General features: G+C 41.3%; 1 protein-coding gene across 1 annotated transcript in view; it reads right to left on the bottom strand.

The window, feature by feature from the left end:
• Window positions 1-22,696, bottom strand: part of LOC149779709 (solute carrier organic anion transporter family member 2A1-like) — a 61,195-nt gene extending 38,499 nt beyond the window's left edge. The window contains exons 1-4 of the mRNA XM_089940562.1: window positions 22,459-22,696; window positions 18,663-19,527; window positions 17,756-17,842; window positions 16,156-16,356 (exon numbers count right to left, since the gene is read on the bottom strand). Coding sequence (XP_089796688.1) covers window positions 16,156-16,356; window positions 17,756-17,842; window positions 18,663-19,404 — 1,030 coding nt within the window. The 5' untranslated portion in view covers window positions 19,405-19,527; window positions 22,459-22,696. The remainder of the gene's footprint in view (window positions 1-16,155; window positions 16,357-17,755; window positions 17,843-18,662; window positions 19,528-22,458) is intronic.
• Window positions 22,697-23,757: the final 1,061 nt, after the last annotated feature.

Genomic DNA, 23,757 nt, shown 5'->3' with positions numbered 1-23,757 from the left:
AATACGAAGGTTTGATCAAGTGTAAAGTTTTGCCTCCCACGAACCTATACCATCCCGTCTTACCTCACCATTGTCAAGGCAAACTGATGTTTCCCTTGTGCCGTACTTGTGCCGAAACGTGCAACCAGGACCAACCTTGCCATCACAGCCAGGATGAACGGGCCTTGACGGGAACCTGGGTCAGCGTAGAATTGTTCAAAGCTCTGGACATGGGATACCAACTGTTAGAAGTGTACGAAATTTGCCACTTTCCCAAGACACAACAGTACCACAAGGGTGACCCTACTCAGAAAGGCATTTTCGCCGACTACGTGGATGCCTTTTTGAAACTGAAACAAGAAGCCAGCGGCTATCCTTCCTGGTGTCACACTCCCGAAGACCAAATACAATTCAAAGAGAAATATCGGGAACAAGAAGGCATCACTTTAGACCACATCGAGAAAAACGAAGGCAGGCGATCGTTTGCCAAAGTGATGTTAAATTGCTTGTGGGGTAAAATGGCACAACGACCGTGTTTACCCAAGACGGAATATTTGACAGAACCTTCCCGCTACTTCCAGATGATTCACGACAAAACCAAATACGTGAAACACGTGGACGTCGTTCGAGAGAATTTAATCTTGGTCAATTACGAAGAAGATCTGGACTTTGTACAAGACGACCCTTTTGGAAATGTCATCATTGCGGCTTACGTGACAGCTCATGCTCGCTTAAAATTGTACGAAGCTTTAGAACTGTTAGGGGAACGCGTCCTGTACTTTGACACGGACAGTTGCATTTACATCCATCACCCGATTCAACATCACCCTGACATCGAAGGAGACCGTTTAGGAGCCTGGACAGACGAGCATCCCGACGACAAGATTCTAAGTTTCGTCAGTGGCGGTCCCAAAAATTACGGCTACGAATACCGGGACAAACAAGGAGAAGTGCACACGACGTGCAAAGTGAAAGGACTGACTTTGAATCATCGTACCAGTCGTGTGGTCAACTTTGACGTATTGAAAGAAGCCTTGCAATCGGGAGAGGATGGAAACTTTAAAGTGACCACTCACCAACCGAACAAGATTGTACGTTTACCCACTCACCACATCGTCAGTCGACCTTTGGAAAAAGTTTATCAAATCGTGTACCAGAAGCGAGTTCGACTTCCCAATCATTTTACCTTACCGTATGGACACGTTGGTATAAAACATTGGTTGTAAGAGGATAGTCACCCACCAGAAAGATGACTTCGCCACAGCAAGAATCGAGTGAGAAACCCGATGAGAACTCCAAGTTCAAACCCTACCATTTTCCAGTCTTCTTACCTGACTATTGTGATTGTGCCCGTCGATTGGACACGTTTCAGAAATGGCCTACAGATAGGGAAGGATTACCTTCTTCGCATGTTTTAGCTAGAACAGGATTTGTCTACTTGGGACCTGAGTCAGGATTGGGATACGAGGTACAGTGTTTCGCTTGCGGACTGAAGTTACGAATGGATCTATGTATCTATAAAGATTCAGCTATTCTGGAACATACTCAATGGTCTCCGCACTGCCCTTACCTTTCTATGGCCTTTCCACCCATCACACTACGGTACAATGTTGACGGTACCTTAGAGACGGTACCTTCCAGAACAGGACATAAAAAACGTAAAAAAGGAAAGATGTACAAGCTGGAGACTGCATTGCGACTAGTATAAAAAGGGGGCTATGGTCAAGATCGATAGTTCATTGTGACTACCAAGACCGAACGAACAAGATGAGTACTTTCAGAGAAACACAGAACAAGTTGTTTAGAAGGGCACAATTCAAGTGTGAGGCTTCGGAAGTGGAATGCGATTGTGAGCCTTGCGATGGGTACGATGCTGTACGTTGTGATCTGAGCGATGCCGTAAAGCATCATGGGAACTTTAGTGTCCCTACCCCTATCATGGAAAGTGATGCTGTGCGTGTCAAACCTGTGGGATGCGAAAGCGATGCTGCTCGTCCTCTTTGACATTTTACTGGGTTTCGTTTTAAAGGGGAATGTTCACCTTCACGTCTACCCCCCTACGGATGTCATCCAGCCCTGAGCAAACTCCTACCCATGTCACTCAACCCTCATCGAAACGAACCTGTGAAAGACGAATATTCGTTTCCTGTGCGTTTGTCGGAATACTGCGACTTTGAAAATCGTCTTCAATCGTTCAAAGGAAAATGGCCTAAGTATCTGGGAGGACCGACCCCTGAAGAATTAGCCAGAGCCGGATTTTTCTACTTGGGCGAAGGAGATAAAGTCAAGTGCTTCAGTTGCGGTGTGTCACTTCACCACTGGGAACCGCAAGATTCGGCCTACGTTGAACATGCTCGATGGTCACCGAATTGTCATTACTTACCCTTAGTGGGACCGAGACATTGAAGTAACTTACCATGTCGTTGACGAAGAAGAAACCAGATTGGTTAGGAGTCAAATGTTGGACATCACCGAGACCAGTATTTAAACTTCATTTCAAAAACGATATTGAATCATTACCTAAAGAACTACAAGAGAAGATTTACAAGGAAGTTTGGCAGGGGTTTGCCAGAGTGAAATCTCAATGGGTCACTGTAGAACTTTTGTGTCGAGAAATTCATAAGAGGAAAGTGAAAAAAGTCAACCAGTGTGTTAGATTTCTTTGGGTCAAGGGTGCATTCCTCCTATTGTATCGCTTTAGACCGTTTACATCAAAAGAGTTCAGTGACATTCTTGGACGTTACCCTGAATGGCAGTGGTCAGAAATTACTCACTATGTGGATTACTTTTGTGAATTGTACGGACTGACCTATTCATGAATACTTTACAAGAGAACATTCGTGCTTTGCCTGTAGAGTTGAGAGAAAGGATTTACCGAGAGCTGGTCAAAATACAAGTGAAACGTAAAGAACAATTGCATCCGTTACGTCACCGGTGTTTGAACCACTGGTACCTGAAGGCTATACAAGGACTGATTGAGCTGAAACTGTTCCATTGGACAGACATTGATCAACGACCTCCTGGTTATAAAAAGGAATGGTTTGGTATTGACGATTCTATCTACTACATTGTAAACGTACTGCATCGAATTCCAGAGGAAGAGTTAACGAATTACCAACATCTTTCATGCAATGTGAACTTGGTGAAAGAGGAAACTTCTGGACGAATTGTAATGTGTAGATTAGTGGTGAAACGATTTAGATTCGACAATGAATTAAAACCATGTTTGTGCAAACAGTACATTTCTTGTGTCAGACCAAAGAGGATTTAGTATGACCTATTCATGGATACTTTGCTAGAGAACATTCGTGCCTTGCCTGTGGAATTGAGAGAATGCATTTACCGAGAGCTGGTCAAAATACAAGTCAAACGTAAAGAACAATTGCATCCGATACGTCACCAGATCTTTAACCACTGGTACCTGAATGGTATAAGAGAACTGATTCGTCAGAAATTCTTTCAATCGTCAGACATTGTTCAAAACTTTGAGGTCGCTAATGATCGACATGTTCATGATTATGGTTACGATCAGTATTTACCACCTCAATGGCCTTAAATGGTCACGAAAAACTCCTTTTGCTCAAAGCCTTGCGTTTTCATCTGGATACTTCTCGACCTCAACAGGAAAAAAAGATTCGTCAACTTTTAGCTACCCAAGACGTGTATGACGATGTGTGTGTAGCTTGTGACTTACATCCCCATTGGACAGATGTCCGTGCCTGGAAAGAATGGGGTTTTGAGGCTTGGACCCAAGAAGTGGCCCAGTATGCACGAGAGTTGTTCAAGGAAAAAAGTTACTTTTCAACCCGTGTTAGTGACGGTGCCAGAAGAACCCGTCACCCAGGACAGGACTGTCGTGGACAGACCTGAAAGACCCTTTCGGGAGGACACTTGTGTGACCTTACCCCCTACTATAGAACTGGTTAGAACTTTACCCAAAACATGTTGTACAGACACTTGTTTTTATTCCACGTTCATAGTTATCATGTGCCTTTTATCCTTGTACTTAAGCATTTGGCTTTTATGTATTTTTGTCTTTCGTATTCATGTTTAAAAAAAACATTCAATAAACGTGTTCTGAAAAAGTATATAAACTCTTGTCTTGTTTGTTTTCGTGTCACAAGTGACATTTCTCACACCATGGCTACCTCTGCTGTCTCTGCTCCCTCTTCCTCTACTGTCAAAGTCATCGACGAACACTTAGATCGTGCCAGTTGGGAGGCTTTGTATCTTCGCCATCCCTTTAACATGCTCATTGCTGGACCTAGCGGTTCAGGCAAAACCGAATTCGTCAAACGTTTGATCGAACATAAACATCATTTGATCGATCGGCCCCCTCAACGGATCGTGTGGTGTTACAAAGAGTGGCAATCGGCGTACAGCCTCTTGCGAGAAAGTCAAGGCGATTCCATCGTGTTTGTGGAAGGCATTCCTAAAGAAGACGACGGCATCGTCTCTGACTCCCGTCAAACCCATTTGGTCATTTTCGACGACATGTTAGGAGAAGACGAAGAAGAAATTAAATTGTGGTTCACGCGCAAAGGGCATCACCGTAATGCCAGTGTCGTTTACGTCACCCAAAATTTGTTTCAACAAAGTAAAGCCCATCGCACCATCAGTCTCAATGCGCATTACGTGGTCTTGTTTAAAAGCCCTCGAGATAAATCGCAAGTGCAAGTCTTAGCCAAACAGTTAGGAACGCCTTGGCTGACTCAGGCGTACGACGATGCCACTCAAACGCCACACGCCTATTTACTCGTCGATTTGAAACCTACGACCCCCGAGGATTTGCGATTTCGTACCCACTTGTTTCACCACTGGTGCCAAGATGGAGGGCCTGTCCTGTACACGTCTCCGTCCTCGACTTCATTTCACTCCCCATGAAAAAATCTATAAAATCCTCAGACCCTTTTTCGTCTGTCTCACACAGTGTGAACATGACGTCCCTTCAGTCGCATCTTCCCGTCAAATTGATTCGTGCCTTGTATGGCATCAGTCGAGAAAAAAAATCCACAAACACGAGCTCGTGTCTTAGAAGCTAGTCTCAAAGAAGTCTTACGATGGTTCACGGTGACGGCACGTCAAATACTCCAAGGAATCATTCAGATTCCTCATCAAACCAAACGCTTTTTCGATCGGAACAAAGTCGCTTTGGTCCAACTGGCCGATCCCCGCATCGACACTCAAACCAAAAAACAAATCATTTTGAAACCTGGAGGGAGCGGTACTCTAGGAGGGGTCATCATTCGCTCACTCTTAAGATGGGATCCTAATGCCCCCAAAGTTGTCCCCAAGACAAAAGTCCAACGAAGCCCCAAGAAGAAAAAGAAAAAGACCAGGTCCCCAAAGAGAAGAACTTCTCCAGTGGCGGGACCCTCCTCTTACCAGACACCACCCCGGAAAAAGAAAAGAAGCCCCCAGAAAAAGAAACAGAGAAAAAGTCCTCAGAAAAAGAAAAGTCCACAGAAGAAAACTAGTCGCAAGAGAGGCACTTCGGCCAGGACGCAACCTTACACTCGCAAACCACGACCTGCCACAGCGGTGACTGCGTCTCCGGCAGCCTCACGTTTGTCCACTTCTCCGTTGATGTCACCAGGAACTGAAGAGTACTTGGAGACGTTGATCACACCAAGAACTTCTCCGTTGATGACCCCCAAAAGAACTTCCCCAGTGGCAGGACCCTCCAATTTAGCGGCAGTGGCTGCTGCTCACAAAGTACCTTCTCCCAAAATCAAAGTCCATGAAAGATCGGGCATGTTACAAAGTTTACTGGATTTGTCCAAGCAAGAACTGGCTCGATTTAGCCCGTTGCGTACCCCTGCACGACGTGTCATGCCTGTCCTCAAACTGATACGACGTAAAGACAATCAGTGGCGACGCGTTCCAGTATAAAAAGACCTGTGACCAAGTCGGGGTATCAGTGAACTTGTAAAAGATGTCACCTCCAAGAAGCCACAAAAGAAAGAGACAAAGGCAGACGCGTCATCCGACAAAGCGCTTAGCCAAGCCAAAAAAAGACACAGTCGTTCCAAGAAAAAGAGGCGTCAACAAAGGGGAGGATTCCTTGGCGATTTTGGGAAAAACATTGTCACCTTTATGACAAAGCGATAGTCCCAGAAAAAAGATAAAAGGGTGTGTGTTAAGTCATCGACGTTAGTGTCTGTTTGGTGAATGTCCCGGAACCCACAAGCAAAGATGTCACCCTCCAGAAAACCCCAAGGAAAGAAAAGAAAAGGACTACCACCACGTTTAGCCAAACATGGGGACATGTTATCTGTCGTGTCCAAAGCTTCTCCACCCCTACGAAAAAAACTCATTCAAACGGCCTCCAAAGAGGTCATCGATACCGTGTGCGAATGTTGTTTGAACGTTTTGAAAGGCACGATCCCTTTGTCCAAACACCAGAAACAATGCTTAGGCAAACATCGTCACGTTCTTCGGAAAATGGTTCAAAAGAAAATTCCCATTCGTCAAAAAAAGAAGATGTTGGTCCAACGTGGAGGCATTTTACCTCTCTTGTTAGGCCCCATACTGAAAGGAGTCTTGGGAACCATGTTGGGAGGACTGGTGGGAGCAAGATAAAAAGGCCCTCGGAAGTCCCAAGATCTCAGAATTGACCCCTGACAACCCCATGGAAGGACGAAAACTAGCTTTAGTGCCTTACAAATGATGGATGGAATACCATCGGTGGCAAGAACAACGCACCCCGCATTTACCTCCCAATCCCAATTTGAGCGAGATGTCCCAGTTACAACACGAATTGCAATCCTTGATGGATCGCCAAGATTTGTCCGAAACAGAAAAATCGCAAAAGTACGGTCAACTCTTGCAACGACTGCAACTCTTTCACCAGAAAGCTTTAGACGAAACAGCTTTACCCACTCTGAAAGATTTTAAGACCATGATGAAAAGTCCAGCACCATCATCATCATCATTACCACCACCACCAATACCATCCCCAACGGTCACCAGAGATGCTACCCCACAAAGACCTGAGGAAGAAGAGATGCGCGAGGTGTTTCAAACACCGTCAGCAGCTCCCATTTCGAGTAAGATTGCAGCATCCTTGTTGACCCCGTCCCCCACACCCCAACGAGAAGAAATGAAAGCTTGGGTTAAAAAGATGATGTCCACGCCTCCTTCGACAGAAGTGAAAAAGAAAGAAGGGAAACCAGAAGCGAAAAAAGAAAAGAAAACCAAAGCCATTCCATTGCCACCTCCACCACCACCACCACTACTACCTTCGACTTCTACTCCCGTAGCCCATCGGACACGTAAATCCGTTTCTAAACCACCCTTTCGACCCACCCAAAGTAGCATCACCGAAGAGTGGGTGACTTATTAACACACAAAAAATGGAAAAAGTCTTAGCCAGCATTTACTACCATCCCTCCCATCCTGCAGGTTACGCAGGAGTTCAAAAATTGTATCGTGCTGCCAAAACGCGACTGAAAAGTCTCCGTTTACCTCAAGTGCAACGATGGTTACAAGAACAAGCTACCTACACTTTACACAAACCCATTCGACGCAAGTTTGCCAGAAGTCGCACCCGAGTGGAAGGCATCGATCATCAATGGCAAGCCGATTTAGCCGATGTCCCTCATTTGGCCAGCTACAATCGTGGTTACAAATATTTGTTTTGTGTCATCGACGTCTTTTCCAAATTTGCCTGGGTCGTGCCCTTGACTTCCAAATCGAGCAACGAGTTAGTGCGAGCCCTGCAACGGGTGTTGAAACAAAGCGGTCGTCGCCCTCTTCGATGGCAAACGGACAAAGGCACCGAATTTCTGAACCAAGCTTTCCAAAAAGAATTAAAGAAACGTGACATTCATTTTTTTACCACCGAGAATCCCGAAACCAAAGCCAGCATCGTGGAACGTTTTCAACGCACTTTGAAAGAACGCATGTGGAAATATTTTACGCATCACCACACTCTGAAGTACATCGACATCTTACCGCACCTGGTGCAAGCGTACAACCAATCTTACCATCGAAGCATCGGACGTGACCCGCAAGACGTGACTCCCGACAACGAAGTGCTGGTGTTTGAGCGTCTGTTTGGTACGTCCCCGACGAGGGCTGTCCCCAAGAAAAGTGGAGAGTTGGCCGTAGGAGATTGGGTGCGCATTGGCAAAACCAAACGCACTTTCGACAAAGGTTACTTACCTAACTGGACGACCGAATTGTTTCGCGTCACTGGACGAGTGCATGGCCGTCATCCTACCGTCTATAAATTGGAAGACATGAACGGAGAAGTACTCAAAGGAACGTTTTATTTGCCCGAGTTACAACGTGTCACCAAAAAAGAAGACGACGTGTACGACATCGAAAGCATTCTCGAACGCAGAACCCGTAAAGTGGGCAAACGACGTGTCAAAGAAGTCAAAGTACGTTGGAAAGGATATCCACCCAGTTTCGATTCTTGGATCGACGCTTCGCAAGTCATCGACTATAAAAAGAAGAAGTGACCATCATGCCCTTTCACACAGCAGACGCAGCTACGTCGACCAGTCCTTCTTCACCTAGTTCTTCTGTGCAAGATTTACAAAAACAACCCTTGTGGGTGTGGTGTGGAGAATGTGTGCCTAAAACGCAAATCGTCTTTTTCTGCCAAATCTTCGTGGTGTATTGTGTCATCGGGGCAGCCATCGCCAATTTGAGTTTGCAACAAGGAGACAAACAATTGTGGACCATTTTATTCAGCAGTTGCATCGGTTACCTGCTTCCCAATCCCTCCCTGAAATTCTCCTCGAACGGGAACGTTGTGTCCAGTGCCAGTGTCAGTGCCAGTCACCAGTCCAACCAGAATCAGAAACCCATTTTGGGCGGAGACACGCCTCTGACGTCCATTAATATCCCCTCGGACAGCCACAGAACTCTAGAATTATGAGTCACCAAAACCAATTTTACTTAACCTTACCCAGTGACAGTTCCATGGAGGTGTTTCCCAACAACACGTTGTGCTGTTACACGGCCAAATTACCTCAAGCCATCCCCTTAGATCACGAAGCCCATTGGGAAGTGGCTTTAGTGGAAATGATTCACCCAACCCAAGTCCACAATGTCATTCCCAATCAAAATTATTTTAAGGTGGAAGTTCATGACAAACAATTGCAAGATGAGTTGGATAAGATTGGCACATATAGCAATAGAACCTATGATGAGAAAACTAAAACGTGGACCTACAACTTGTTCATTCTCCCAGGCTATTATTTCAGTGGTCATCATTTGGTCAGCGCCATAGCCTCCAAGTTTAATGGCGTGTTCCATAAAGCTTTGGGGAATGTCCAAAAAAGTGTCACCCTGGAATACCACAAAATAGCTCGTCGCTTTCTGATGAAATTTTCTGAGGGGTCCAAAAAATTCATGTCTTTCTTATTTTGTCCTGAATTGTTTGACATATTGGGCGGTGACACGGAGATGACGAAGAAAGGAGAACAAAAAAAATCCCCCGAATTACCAGTCATTTATGACAACGAATCTTTTGCCAAGTATTTTCGTACCCCGGTAGAACTGAACCAAGGACTGAATTTGATCTTTGTGTATTCCGATGTGGTGGAATACAACGTGGTGGGACACACCTCCGTGCCGTTACTGCGTGTCATTCCTTTCAAAGTGGATTCTGCCACAAACGCTGACGAGGAAGGTGGAAACACTTATCACGTCCACCGCGAATTTGTCCATCCTCACTATTTACCTGTCAGCAAGTCGTATTTGGACACGGTCAACATTACTATAAAAGGAGATTTGGGACAAAATATTGCATTCACCAAAGGAAAAGTCACGGTGAAGCTCCATTTTCGAAAACGGTTCTCTCACGACTCGTAAGCAAGTCATGTATCCAGTGTACCGAGGGGTGGCTCGACAACGAGGACACGGTTTAGGAGACATGTTAAAATCGGCCTTTCGTTCGGTGGCCCCTGTGTTGAAACCGATGGTGACACGCGGATTGCACGCCTTGAAAGATGCGGCACTGACGCAAGGCAAAGAATTTCTCCAAAATGTCATCATCGACAAACAAAACCCTAAAGAAGCCTTCATGAGGGCAGGCAAAAATGTCTTGCTGCAAACGGGTAAAGACATTTTGGGCCGACGAGACACACCTATAAATGCCCTGCACGCTACCGAATCAGGCATTCAGCAAGGACAAGGCAGAAAGAGACGACGAAGAAGAAAACACCCTTTCACCAGACTTCAAGCTAGAAAGGCCAAGAAAAGAAGAACCGTTCGAGACTTAGACGTTTTCGATTAGTGAGAAAGAACAGAAAAAAAATGATGCACCGAGAGTCATGTGCTTGTTCCAAGACGGAACTGGATCTGTTTGCCATGCCCCCCACCATGATGACCATGCAAGAATCCCAATGGGTGGAATTTCTTCCTATCTCCTCTTTGACTGATTCCGCTCCCATCGAGTTTGAAATCAAAGGACAGCCCGAAGATTACATCGATCTGAATAGCAGTTACTTGTATTTGAAAGTGAAAGTGGTCAAAGTGGCGGACAACACTAATCCTGCAGTCGATGCTAGAGTAGCTCCTGTCAACAATTTCATGCATTCCTTGTTCAGTGAAGTGGACTTGTACTTGAATAACAAACTAGTCAGCAGCAGCATGGATACTTACCCGTATCGTGCCTACTTGGAAAATCTCAAGACGTACGGAAAAGAAGCCAAGAATACTCATCTGGATGCTTGCGTGGTATGGAAACCTGACACGGCCGGTGCAAACACGTTTAACGACACAGCCCTGACAGAAAATGCGAATGCTCACAATGTGGGGTTTAACACACGTAGAACTAAAATTCTGCAAGGGCGAAGTTTAGAACTGATGGATCGTTTGCATTTGGACATGTGGTTACAAGAAAAGTATTTGCTGAACGGCGTGGATATCCATCTGAGACTGAATCGTAGCAGTGCCACTTTCCATTTGATGGCTCATATTGGTGATGATATCCCTTCTTACAAAACTATCATTCAAGAAGCCAGACTCTACGTGCGTCGTGTGGAAGTGTTGCCTAAAGTGGGAAACGACATCAGTCAAACGTTGAGCAGAACGACCGCCAAGTATCCCATACGACGCGTGGAAGTGAAAACCTTCACCATTCCTGCTGGACAGCGATCCATGATCCAAGATCATCTGTTCCAAGGACAGTTACCCAAACGTTTGATTGTTGGTATCATCAAGAATTCAGCCTTCAACGGAGCCTACGATCAAAATCCTTTTGAGTTTAAACATTACAATGTGTCCAAGATCGAAGTCAGTCGCGACGGCAAGAATTTGTGTACCCGACCTTTCGAGCCTAACTTTGCTGACAGAAATTACTTGAGATCGTACTTGTCCCTGTACGAAGCCACCGGTCAGTTAGGGACCAACACCAGTCACGGCATTGAGTACAACGATTATGACGGAGGCTACACTTTGTGGGCTTTCGATTTCACTCCAGACCAAGGCAGCGACGAGGGACATTTCCACCCTATAAAATCTGGCCAGATTCGTGTGGAAATTCAGTTTGCAGAAGCTTTACGTGCAGATAACACAGTGAACGTCATCCTGTATGCAGAATTCGATAATACGATAGAAATCAACAGTTTGAGAGAAGTCATTCTAGATTACTAGAAGCCATGGAAGACTGTTATCCCTCTTTACCTAGTGGAGACACTTTGGACATGAAATGTGAGGAGACCGTAGAAAAAGAAGAAGAAGTGATCATGATGAAATCAAGATGGCCAGAACAAGAAGCCCATTTAGTCTCCTGTTTTGCCAAACACTTGGTCGATAAAATGACGGAATTGATCAAGAAAAATTGTTATGGATGTCAAAACGATCATCCCAGTCAAATTCAACACGATAAATGCCTGATGTTGAGTCAAGAAGAAAAATTGGACGAGTATCTGGACGAAGCTTGGAGTCTCATCTCGAACAAAGACGTGTTGCATCAGTGGTATAAAGACTTGCGTGAACATTCTTGTCCACCATTAACCACTCAAGAGATCCATCGTATCGAAGCTCTCCTGAATCAGAGTGAGGAAACAGAACGAATAACCGTTTATTCGTCAGACATTTTCAAGCAAAAAGTCAGGATCGAATTGACGACTTATTATTACCTGTGAAGAAGAAAAAACACAAAACAATGGATACCTGGGAACTTTATTACCTTTTGAACCACAGTTCGTATACGGCTTCTTGGAATCCTGTCGTCTGTGCTAAAGATGAACTCCCTCATCGCAAACCTAAAGACCATCAAGCTTACGTGATCAACACGGACGACAGTCATCTCCCAGGAACCCACTGGGTAGCCGTCTACTTTCCTCAAGAAGGATGTGTGGAATATTTCGATTCGTACGGATTGCCCCCTTTGGAAGACGATATCATCGACTTTATGAGAAGAAATGCTCAAACCACCCGATTCAATAATGTGAAATTACAAGGCACAGATTCCTTGGTGTGTGGACAGTACTGTGTGTATTTTCTGCATCATCGCAGCCTGGGCTATTCCTTAGAACATTTAGTGACTCATTTCGATCCTCGTTCTTCTGCTAGAAACGATGTGAAAGTAGATCGATGGTTTTGTGACCATTATGCTTATCTTTTGTCTCAAGCTAGGAAACGTAGTGTCAATCAATGGCCTAATGATTTCCAACAGTGGAAATCACAATTTCATTCACAACGTTGTCAGCCCTGTTTAAAGTAGATTGTCCATTGAGAAAGAATGTTTGTGATTTGAAAAAAATTGTTTGATGTTATAGTGTTGGATTATTGTTAAAAATGTTAGAGTTGTTGTTGTTTAGTGTTAAGTGATTTTTGAATAAAAAATGTTGTGTTTTGAAAAAAATGCTTTTGTCTTTTGTTTAGCTATAAGAATGTTGGATTGATGCTCTTTCATTTCTTACTATCCCTCTCATGAACGTTGCGGCTCGAAAAACCGTGTGGGGGATGTTTTCCTTCACGTCCGCGCTTTGACTTTAAGAACCGGTTTGTTCCCAGTCTAACCATCCATTGTCGACTCATCCTCCTACGAAGATGTGCTCCAAACTAGCTAAGCTAAACGAAGCCTACGTGAATTTGCATAGGGTCAGACACAGTCTGATACCGAAGCCAGAAGAAATAGAAAATGTGAGAATGTTAAAAATCACTGAAGACCTGATAGAAGAGCTCTTCAGAGAAGAAATGAACGGGGAAAAAGAAGAATGGACAGAGAAGTACAGACTTCAGAGACAGCAGCAACAGCAGCAACAACAGCAACAACAGCAGCAGCAGCAGCAACCTGAAGCTGACAGAGGCTTTGTCGATTGTCGTATCGACACCAAAGAGTTCTTCTTCTCTTTCCGAAGAAGCAGACCTATCGCCAGAAAGTCTATCCTCAGAGGACATCGCATTCTTAGAAACTAAAAAAGAATGCCATAGCAAACAAAAAAACAGCCCTTTTCAGGGCTACCCAATACTCTAGAAAAGAAATAACGATCCATTTGCCAATGTGTGTAGGTAGAGTAGTGTGAAAATAAACAATAACTCTTTATTAATAGTGGAAGTGTATGTGTTTGTGTGTTTGTGTTAGTAAGTGGTTAAGTAAGTTGGTATGGATAGTAGATTAAAATGATGTTTGTTTTTTTGGCTGTTAGAGGTGTATAATTTGGGTTAGATTGGATTGCTTTGCGTATGTGGATAGTCTATTGAAGTGATTTATAAAAATTTTACAATAGTGATGGGTAGCAAAAAAAAAGTGAGTGAGTGTTTCTTTTAGGTCCGCGCGTTGTTTTGGGTCATGATCTAGGTAAGATCAATTTTATGTTATTAGGGGGATGTTTTCCATCACGTCCGCGCTTTCACTATAACTTGAAACTCGCTGGGCAGTCTAGCTACCCTTGTTGATTGATCAACACAGCCAGAAGAATGAATAGCAGAATAGTGAAACTGTTAGAACTCCAGATGCACCTGGAATATGCCAGGCGCATAGTAAACGAACTATCAGCGGAGGCTATCATAGAAGAAGCAAGAATGAAAAAAGAAGAGGAGGAGAGAAGAGAGAGGGAAGAAGAGGAAAAGAAAAGAGAAGAGAGGATGTCGTTCAATATTCCCGAGACAGAGGATTGGGGTGTTGAAGCGAATCATCCTCCCTCTGCGCTCCCCAGAAGAAAGGTAAAAGAAGACTGGGGAAGAAGATGCGTGTGTGGCGCCAGGCCAGGAAGGTGCAACCATTAGATAGGTGCATCAGGAGTTCAAAAAAAACCAGCCCTTTTAAGGGCTACCCAATACTCTAGAAAAGAAATAACGATCCATTTGCCAATGTGTGTAGGTAGAGTAGTGTGAAAATAAACACTAACTCTTTATGAATAGTGGAAGTGTATGTGTTTGAGTGTTTGTGTTTGTAAATGCTGAAGTAAGTTTGTGTGTTTGTGTTGGTGTTTGTAAATGCTGAATTAAGTTCGTGTGAATAGTAGATTAAGGGTTTATTTATTGATTCTTAGTGCATGTAGAGAGTATAGTTAGGGTTATATTATATGAAATGATATAGTAGGGGGATGTTTTCCTTCACGTCCGCGCGTTGTTGGGTCATGATCTAGGTAAGATCCATTTTATGTTTTAGGGGGATGTTTTCCTTCACGTACGCGCTTTCACTATAAGAACCCACAGTGTTCGTCGTTCAAACCATTCTGCAAAGAATAAAAAGAAGATGGCGTCAAACCAAATGGACAAAATACAAACCTTGCAAGACGTTTTAGACAACTTAGGAATAATGGAACAGATGCTAATAAGACTGGTTGAAGACCATTATTCCTATAGTCCCCATCGTGTAAAAATGGAAATTAACAACTTAAGAAAAGCAAAGCACATGATCAGTGGTGTGATGAAGGAAATAAAGGAGGAGAAGGAGGATGAAGAGGAAAAGATAAGAATAAGAACATGGAACGAAAAAATTGAAAAAGAAGAAGAAAATGAAAAGAGGAAGAAAGAAGAGGAGGAAGAGAAGAAGAAAGAAGAGGAGGAGAAGAAAAAAAAAAGGGAAGAAGAGTGTAGGAGATAAAATAAGAACTTGGTGGAGAAAAAGAAGAAATTAGAAGAAGAAAACCCAAAGGCCCTTTTCAGGGCCCCCATATTTCTCGAAAAGAGATAGCCTTTCCATTGCCTACCCCTTTTTTTAAAAATTTAAATTTAAATTTTTAAATTTAAAAAATTTTTAAAAAAAAAATCAAAAAAAATCCCTTGTTCAATTTCCCTTGACGCTAATCCGACCCAAGATTTTTTCTCCATGTTAATTTCCCTTGACGTTAATCAGACCCACGATTTTTCTCCATGTTAAATTTCCCTTGACGCTAAAGTGACCCAAGGGTGTTTTTAATGCTAATTCCCATTGACGCTAATCCTACCCCCTATACTACTGCTATGATCACGTGATTGATGTTAAACATTACAATTAATTTTTTGTAGTCTCAGCTGAAGAACTCTAGGTAGATTTCATAAAACACAAAGAATTCACGTCTCATAAAACAACATATTACAAAAAGAAGTCAAGTCGAGAATGTAGAACACGTGACTTGAGACTGTTATCAGTGACTCACTCCTGTTGAATGACTGGATGACCTTTGTAAAATAAATTTATAAATTTATAATAAAATTATATAAAATAGTGATTCACTTGTTAGCGTTTTAATTGAATAACATCTAATGTTAAATGTGAACCCATATTGCACTATACCATGAACTACAGGGTGAAAACAATGTCTGTGTAACGTTTTAATCGAAATATATCTAATATCGAACATGAACTTCCTTTCCATTCTATCATGAACTGACATGAGGATAAAGTCTGTGTAACGTTTTAATCAAAATATATCTAACGTCGATCATGAATGCTCTTTGCATTCTATCACGAACTGACGTGCGAGGATAATGTCTGTGTAACGTTTTAATCGAAATATATCTAACGTCGAACATGAACGCTCTTTGCATTCTATCACGAACTGACGTGAGGATAATGTCTGTGTAACGTTTTAATCGAAATATATCTAACGTCGAACATGAACGCTCTTTGCATTCTATCACGAACTGACGTGAGGATAATGTCTGTGTAACGTTTTAATCGAAATATATCTAACGTCGAACATGAACGATCTTTGCATTCTATCACGAAATGACGCGAGGATAATGTCTCATCATAATGCGTTTGCTGACGCTGTTTACCTTTCACTGTATCTTTAAAATTAAATGGTTTTGCCTTTTCTCTCTGTGGTTTTTGCCATTCTTTGAGTGGGGAAGTCCTTTTCATCCTCCTCGGGAAGAAGAGTAGAGGTATGGCTGATATTAAGGATAGCACGCCAAAAACCATGAAACCCAGCCACCAGGCCCCTATCCATTCAGGGTGGGTAGGTGTCATTCCAGTATCTATTGTAAATCAATTTGACGGTAATATGTGCATAGTGAAACTTTTATTGCAATGTCATGGAATACGTAAGTTAAAGGTCAGGAATTGCAATGTCATGGAATACGTAAGTTAAAGGTCAGGAATTGCAATGTCAGGGAATACGTAGTCTAAAGTTCAGGAGTTGCATTGTCAGGGAATACGTAGTCTAAAGTTCAGGAATTCCATTGTCAGGGAATATGTAGGCTAAAGGTCAGGAATTGTGATTTCAGTGAATACATAGGTTAAAGGTCAGGAATTGCAATGTCAAGAAATACATAGGTTAAAGTTCAGGAATTGCAAACAGCGGTAATTTAGGTCGGAAAATAAATGTTTGACTGTAAATGTGTGGCCTTCAGATATAAAACATAAATAAAGGATATATTTAATCAAAAAGTCAAGAGGTCAAAACATAAATATGTATATGTGTTTTCAGCTGTGAAATGAAAAGTCCAGCTTTCATTGCAAAAGAAAGTAAGATCACAATATACATATCAACACAACGAACCGTATAAATTCTTCTTCTTGTCTACGTTTTCATCACAGTTAATTCAAACAAGAATCGTGCAAATATTAGCTATAGCTCAAAATGTCTGCTGTGTCCTGGCATAGTGTATTATCTTGTCTGCGACACCGAATACCTCAATACAACCGACAAGTCAAACTGGAATATCGAGCTTGCAGTATTTTTTTTATTTGTGCAAGCAAAATACATATGATCGAAGGTGATGATATTATGTCTATTTTATTTTGCAATGGCAAATGTATCATCACATTTATTGCATTTGCTTTACCTTGTAGAATTCCAATCATGCTGATAAATAGTTCCAATATAGTATATGATATTGACAAAGAAACAAGAGGCTCGTGGACATAACGTCACTGAGAGAGAGAGAGAGAGAGAGAGAGAGAGAGAGAGGCAGAGACAGAGACACAGACAGAGACACAGAGAGAGATAGAGAGAGACAGAGACAGAGACAAATAGAGAGAGAGACAGAGATATATATATAGAGAGAGACAGAGACAGAGAGACAGAGACAGAGAGACAGAGACAGAGACACAGAGAGAGACAGACAGAGAGATAGACAGAGAGACAGAGAGACAGACAAAGACAGACAGACAGAGACACAGAGAGAGACAGAGAGATAGAGAGAGACAGAGAGAGACAGAGACAGACAGAGAGAGAGACACAGAGAGAGATAGAGAGAGACAGAGACAGAGACAAACAGAGAGAGAGACACAGAGAGAGACATAGAGATAGAGACAGACAGACAGACAGACAGAGACAGAGAAAGAGAGAGAGATTTAGTGTACGTATACAGATAGAGAGAGAGAGTGGGAGAGACAGTGAGACAAAGAGAGAGATTTTGTGTACGTATATACCCTCCAATGTGACATAGATGTTGCTGAAAAGGCCACCACAAGCAAAAGCTATTGCGGGACCAAATATGCCAATTCCTGTTGTGATTCCTGTTAAATATAAAAGTATAGGCGCAAATCAATCAATCAATCAATAATCAATCAATCAATCGACAAGGTACGTATTATGGTAAAACCGGAATGTTCTGATCTCAAAGCGTTGATTTTTTGACTGAATACGGATTAAATTACAGTTGCTAATTATCAAGTAGATGAAATCAATATATTGATAAGCAGACAAATTAATTGATCCTTCAATCACCCAGAATGTCATGTAATATTTAGATTAAATTATATCATGAAAATATAAGATTCCTCCCAACTTTCTACCATGATATCTCTTTAGTTGCAACTGACACTCCATGCCCATAGTGTTATGACGTTGCGTAAGATCCAAATCTGACACCCCATGCCCGTAGTGTTATGACGTGGCGTAAGATCCAAATGCATCCATACTTGTATATTATAATTACATTAGTTATTCTTGGACCAGTCTATATTGTATATTCTAAATACATTATTTATTCTTGGGCCAGTCAGAAAATTAATCAACCAATCACTTTCCGGATTTTAACATCAAGATTGTATTGTAACCACCAGAATGTTATCAAAATGAAATGAAACGGAATACTAGTTTATGTGATAATTATCAAGAGAAGTCAGCCAGTGCTTCGTGGACTCGTGATTATTTTTCCACGTTTCATATCCAAGTCAAAATACGTTTCTCGTTATGCAAAACAACAATTTATTTTAATTCGTGGCCATTTTACGTCAGACAGATTGATATAAAAATGTTATGCCCACTTAAGTTTACTTCCACATTCCCATCACAGTTCCGTATCAAGAACAATACCTTGGCAACGAAACTCACCGACAAACATTGGCGTCTTCGTTTGCTTGACATTGTCGTCTATGTATGAGGCTATCAGTGGGTATCTGGGGGCCTTTCCTACCCCTTGTAGTATCATTCCGACACCTATAAGGACCGTGACTGTCAGGGTGTACTCATTAGGGAGTCCGATGGAGAATTTCCCAATGTTTTCGGTACAGTTTAGTCCGGAATTCATTGGGTCGCTGGAACACATCGGTACAGGAAATGGGAGAAAATTCATACCTTTCTCTGGTGTCTTACTATCATTTTGGAAAGTGTTTGTAGATGCATAACTGTTATTTAAAGAGATGTTGAAAAATTCTGAACTCGGAGATGACCTAATATTTCTCCTCAAAGAGCCTTTTGAAACGAAATATGCGGTAGACGCCACAATTCCAGCGACACCGTAGAACACAGTACTTGCAAAAAGTATCCTGGGAATATGGACTCTTCTGGCTAGATAACTGGCAAAAAGTGTTGTAGAAAGGTAGCCGATATCGTTACAGCTTAGAAGGAAACCAGTCTGAGCACTGTTTAATCCAAACTGCTTCTCCAGCGTAGTGATCTGCGAGGCGATATAAATATTGAGTGTAGAGGTCAGGAGACTTGAAATGCTGTACACCCCAACAAAGGCGGCCATCTTGGCAAAAATCTGGAGGCATTTTGGTCTGCATCCTCCGATCCCGCATCTAGTATCTTCTTCATTCTCTTCATAAATCATCTCAATGTTTGGACGATCCATCAACAAGCCAGTCTTCCCTTGTAGTTTGTTTTGAGAATTTGCTCCACAAACAAAGACGTTTCTACCTTTTGATTATGTGTCCAGCTTGATTGTTGATAGTTGTTTCAGTAGAATATTACATCTCTGAAATGAAGTAGTTTATATTAAGAGAAGATAACTCTTTGTAACATGTCAAATATGGAAACTGTTCTCTTTAGTGAATGCATTTACCTCAGTTACTGAACACAATAACAAATTTGTCAAGAATTCTTGCGCATAGCCACAAAGGGGAGGGGGCTAATGACGACTGTCGTCCAATACATCCTTTAGTTGACTGAACAGAATGGTAAATTGTACGAAGAGAAATATGAATTAAACATGTACCTTCAGTAGTTCTAAATCATCCTTTCCAACGAGAGTTGTTTTGCGTTTGTTCAGGTCATTTGTAAACAGATATAAAAAGTAGACATTTTAATTATTTCTGGCAGAGGGGATACGGGTTCATTACAGATTTTGCGCAAAAGCGTGGCATTATTTTATTCCACAGTTAGGAAAGAAATATCACATTTAAAGGAAATCAACAAAAGTAATGATACTAGAAGCACACATATCGTGTTATCTATCATTTCTATGATATATCTGTGATCCTGCTCGCATTATCTTAAATAATAGAGATATCTTAAAATAAAATCAACACATGCGCAGGATGTCGATATACATTTTCAGTTTAACATTTTTTGTTCTAATCATGAAAGTTTTCAGCACATTTTGTTTTATCCATCCGACATTCTTAACTATGATAAAGAACCCGTCCGCTTAATAGGGTAAATCGGTAAAAGGGGTCGCCATAAAAAAAATTATAATAAAAATTTATTCCTACAAATCACCTTCACTTCCAACTCTATGAAAAGCTTTAGCATAAGGGCTGGGGGTGGGGTGATAGCACTTCCTGTCATACAATTTTCTCGCATTTTTAATTCAGTCAACTACCCACAATCTTTTTAAAAAAATTGTATTTTTACTGAGCCCCCACTAGCTAGCTGCTTCTTATAACCAATTCTTTGACAAATGGTAAAAGGTAAAACATAAAGAGACACAATAACAAATCTCTATCGACTTGTCCTTCCTCTGCATTTTTAAGACTAAATTCTATATTTTTTCCTCTATTCATGTTGTAGGATACTGAATACACATGAACTGATAATTTCGACATATGCGCTACAACAGTCTTGACGCCCGGTTCCGGTAGGGGAAAACATTTGGTTTATTCAGGTCTTATCCTTTATCTTGCCTTACGAATGTCTAATTTCGTCATCATATAGTTTCTTAAAGTGTATCTTGGAAAATCTTGAGAATACATTTCACCATGTTATTGGATAAAATATTTAGTTTAAAACAAATAGCAGACTAGAAGGAATTTCTTCGCTTTCATGGACAAGGGACTAAAAAGGATAAAAACTGAGTCAATCACGTACTCGAGCGAGTCACCTAGCGGTCTTTGATTGGTTGAATGCTAGGGATGACGTCATGTCAAAATTACCAATAGTTTTTTTAGTTCTATTCTAGCGCACAATAATGACTCCGTTTAGTTTTCTACAATATTGTCGTGCTTGGGCTTTAGTTTAACAGCTTGGACTTTTCGACCCAAGGCTACTTTACAAAATCAGATTCTTGACGTTGGTAAGACATGTAACATACGTGAAAATAAATCTAGTTGAACATGTATGAGGGATAAAGAGAGGTAAAATTTTTACTTATTTTATGCTCATTTTTTTCTCTGTTAGCTTTACATTATCAGAATCGTTCAGTATTTTACGATATTGCATACCTCCATACTGCATTCACGTGCATAAAGGAGCTACTTTCTCTTGTACACAAAAAGAAGGACGCAGAAGCCAGCACTTTTAATTTGTAAACAAATCATGTACACTCGCGTAGTAGGTGCTTTACGTTTTGTTTAATGAAACTTTTTTCTGAATGGAGTAAAGCAGATGTTTCGTGGACTGCCACATACCAGCTGCTTTGGAAGATTCCGCGTTAAATTTTTTGATACAATGTTTCGGATTTAAGCTAGGTATACAGTAGACGCAAGACAGGGTCCTTACAAATAACATACAAGTGACAAGGCATAAACTTGTCTTCTTTAGCTGGTAATAAGAATGACAAAAAAAAAATGCTTACAATTTTACATCCTGAATTTCCTCAAAATGTACTTTCTTAGTTCTGCAAATCCGAATTACATGAACCATATCACGAGTTCTCGAGCTTAATTACACATTTCGAAATTGTACTGTAATTTGGACTATATTCCAAGTGCAATTATATCATCCTTACTGCACTCAAAATGAAATAAACATTAAATTCAATAGCGGCTTTTTGATTATTGCAACTGAAAGACTTCATATTTTCCCCACATTATTAGTTCAAATAGTCAATCACAGAACAAACGCACTTGCAGATGTCAACACGCATCTCAAGCGCTGCTTCAATCCGATGTATTTCATGTACAATTTGCACAAATGAATCCAGTCCACAATCACGAAATTTCGTAGAATCGACAAAAACACAAAAAACCTATTCATCCAGATCAAATGGAAAACTTGTTGCAATGCGCATTCATTCACAATATGACTCCAAATTTCAATTTTAAGTAGACAAAAAAAGCCATTTTTTTTCGAAACGTATGTCTAGCGCGCGAAAAGTTCAAATTTATCTTGACGGAGTTATGTGCGCATTAATAATGTTGTTGCTGTGTAATGATGAATGTGCGCTTGTGTATTTAGTTTTGAATACGGCATACATTCATTTACATTGTTTCTTGTAGAGTATTTGTTTATATAATTGAACCTTAGGTAAAATAAGAAAATGAGAATATAATAAAAAGGTTACTGCATTTGTATGGGAAAATATGAACTCGTTTTCTCGGATGGATATACTGCACTCCATGGGTCGTGCAGTATTCCATCCGAAAAACTCGTTCATATTTTCCCATGCAGTAACCTATAAGTACAGATGATATACTTATTCACAGAGAGAGAGAGAGAGATCTACATGGTTTGCGTACTCTGAGCTTACCCTTCCGGTATTTGTACTGTTTCAACGTTGGGCAGCTTCAATCCTTCTGCACAAGTGCATATGTGCAAGAAAAATAATTGTTGAACACGAGTGCTAGTTACGCTGTCGACTACATTAGCTTCTTACGATTATACAATCAACATACTCCACGAAAGCTATCCGCAGATAGAACAAATCTTACCGATGAACGGCTTAAATGAAATCTAATCTTTCGGGGCAATGACATTATACATAGAACCATATTTTACCCTTTAGGCACCAGGGGACCTAGGGCAGTGTTATTATGATAAGAGACACTGTTTATGCATGTTAACAAATCACGTGTCTGTCAGGTCATAATTTATGTGTGTTCTCTTAGTGAGATTGGGAATACCCGAATGTGGGTACCGCTGTTGTGCCTGTAATTCTATACTCTGGGTAGGGTGGGTGGGGTCATTGTCGTGATATTAGTAGTTAGCATTGCATTGCATCTTGATAGATATACGTCGATATATTCTTGTGTCGCCTTTTAGCCTCATTAATACTTAAGGCAGGTGGCTTTTACAAGGCCGCCATAATTAGCAATAATCGGTGAAACCTTTCACGCATTTTGTATGAATTTAAAATGATGTGATCACCTGTGCTATTATTATACCTGAAACAAAATCATGAGTATACACTACTCGCATTTGATTATATTTTTGAATCGTCAAAGTTTAACCACGTAATGTTTTATTTTCTTCAAATTTGATGGTCATTTCAATAAATTTTTTAATAGAAAAAAAGCAGTTTTTCGTTGTTCGCTGCAAATTCGGAGCATGTGTGACACATACATCTGTTATTTCCATTTGAAAGACCAATCACTTTGTACACTTGTACAGTATTGGTGTTCGTGTTGTATCGCGATAGGACCAGGCATGCATTTGTAAACTTGTACAGCATTGGTGTTCGCGTTGTATCGCGATATGATCAGGCATGCATTTGTACACTTGTACAGTATTGGTGTTCGTGTTGTATCGCGATAGCGGCAGGCACGCATTTAAGCAGAGCCTGTATCTAGGGAGGCAATACGATCAGTGAAGTTTAATAATTATAGCATACATTTTGTTCAGCGCTGATGTTGATGAACTGGTTGAGAATCAGTTTTACGATGAAAATCTACTTTTAGAAAAATTTATTTATAAACTGTATATTAGTTTATTACGTAGGCAGAACAGAAATTTGACTAAAATCAGCAACAAGCTTCTCCGACGCCTATCCAAAGTTGTTCTGTCCTGACCTGTACGTATATGCTATACGTAGTAGACTCAGACCTTTCGA

This window comes from Sinohyriopsis cumingii, chromosome 17, assembly GCF_028554795.1.
Source record: "Sinohyriopsis cumingii isolate HCF-2022 chromosome 17, ASM2855479v2, whole genome shotgun sequence".
NCBI classification, from domain to species: domain Eukaryota; kingdom Metazoa; phylum Mollusca; class Bivalvia; order Unionida; family Unionidae; genus Sinohyriopsis; species Sinohyriopsis cumingii.
The sequence above is the reverse complement of the archived record's forward strand: the minus strand, read 5'-3'. Positions and strand labels throughout refer to the sequence as shown.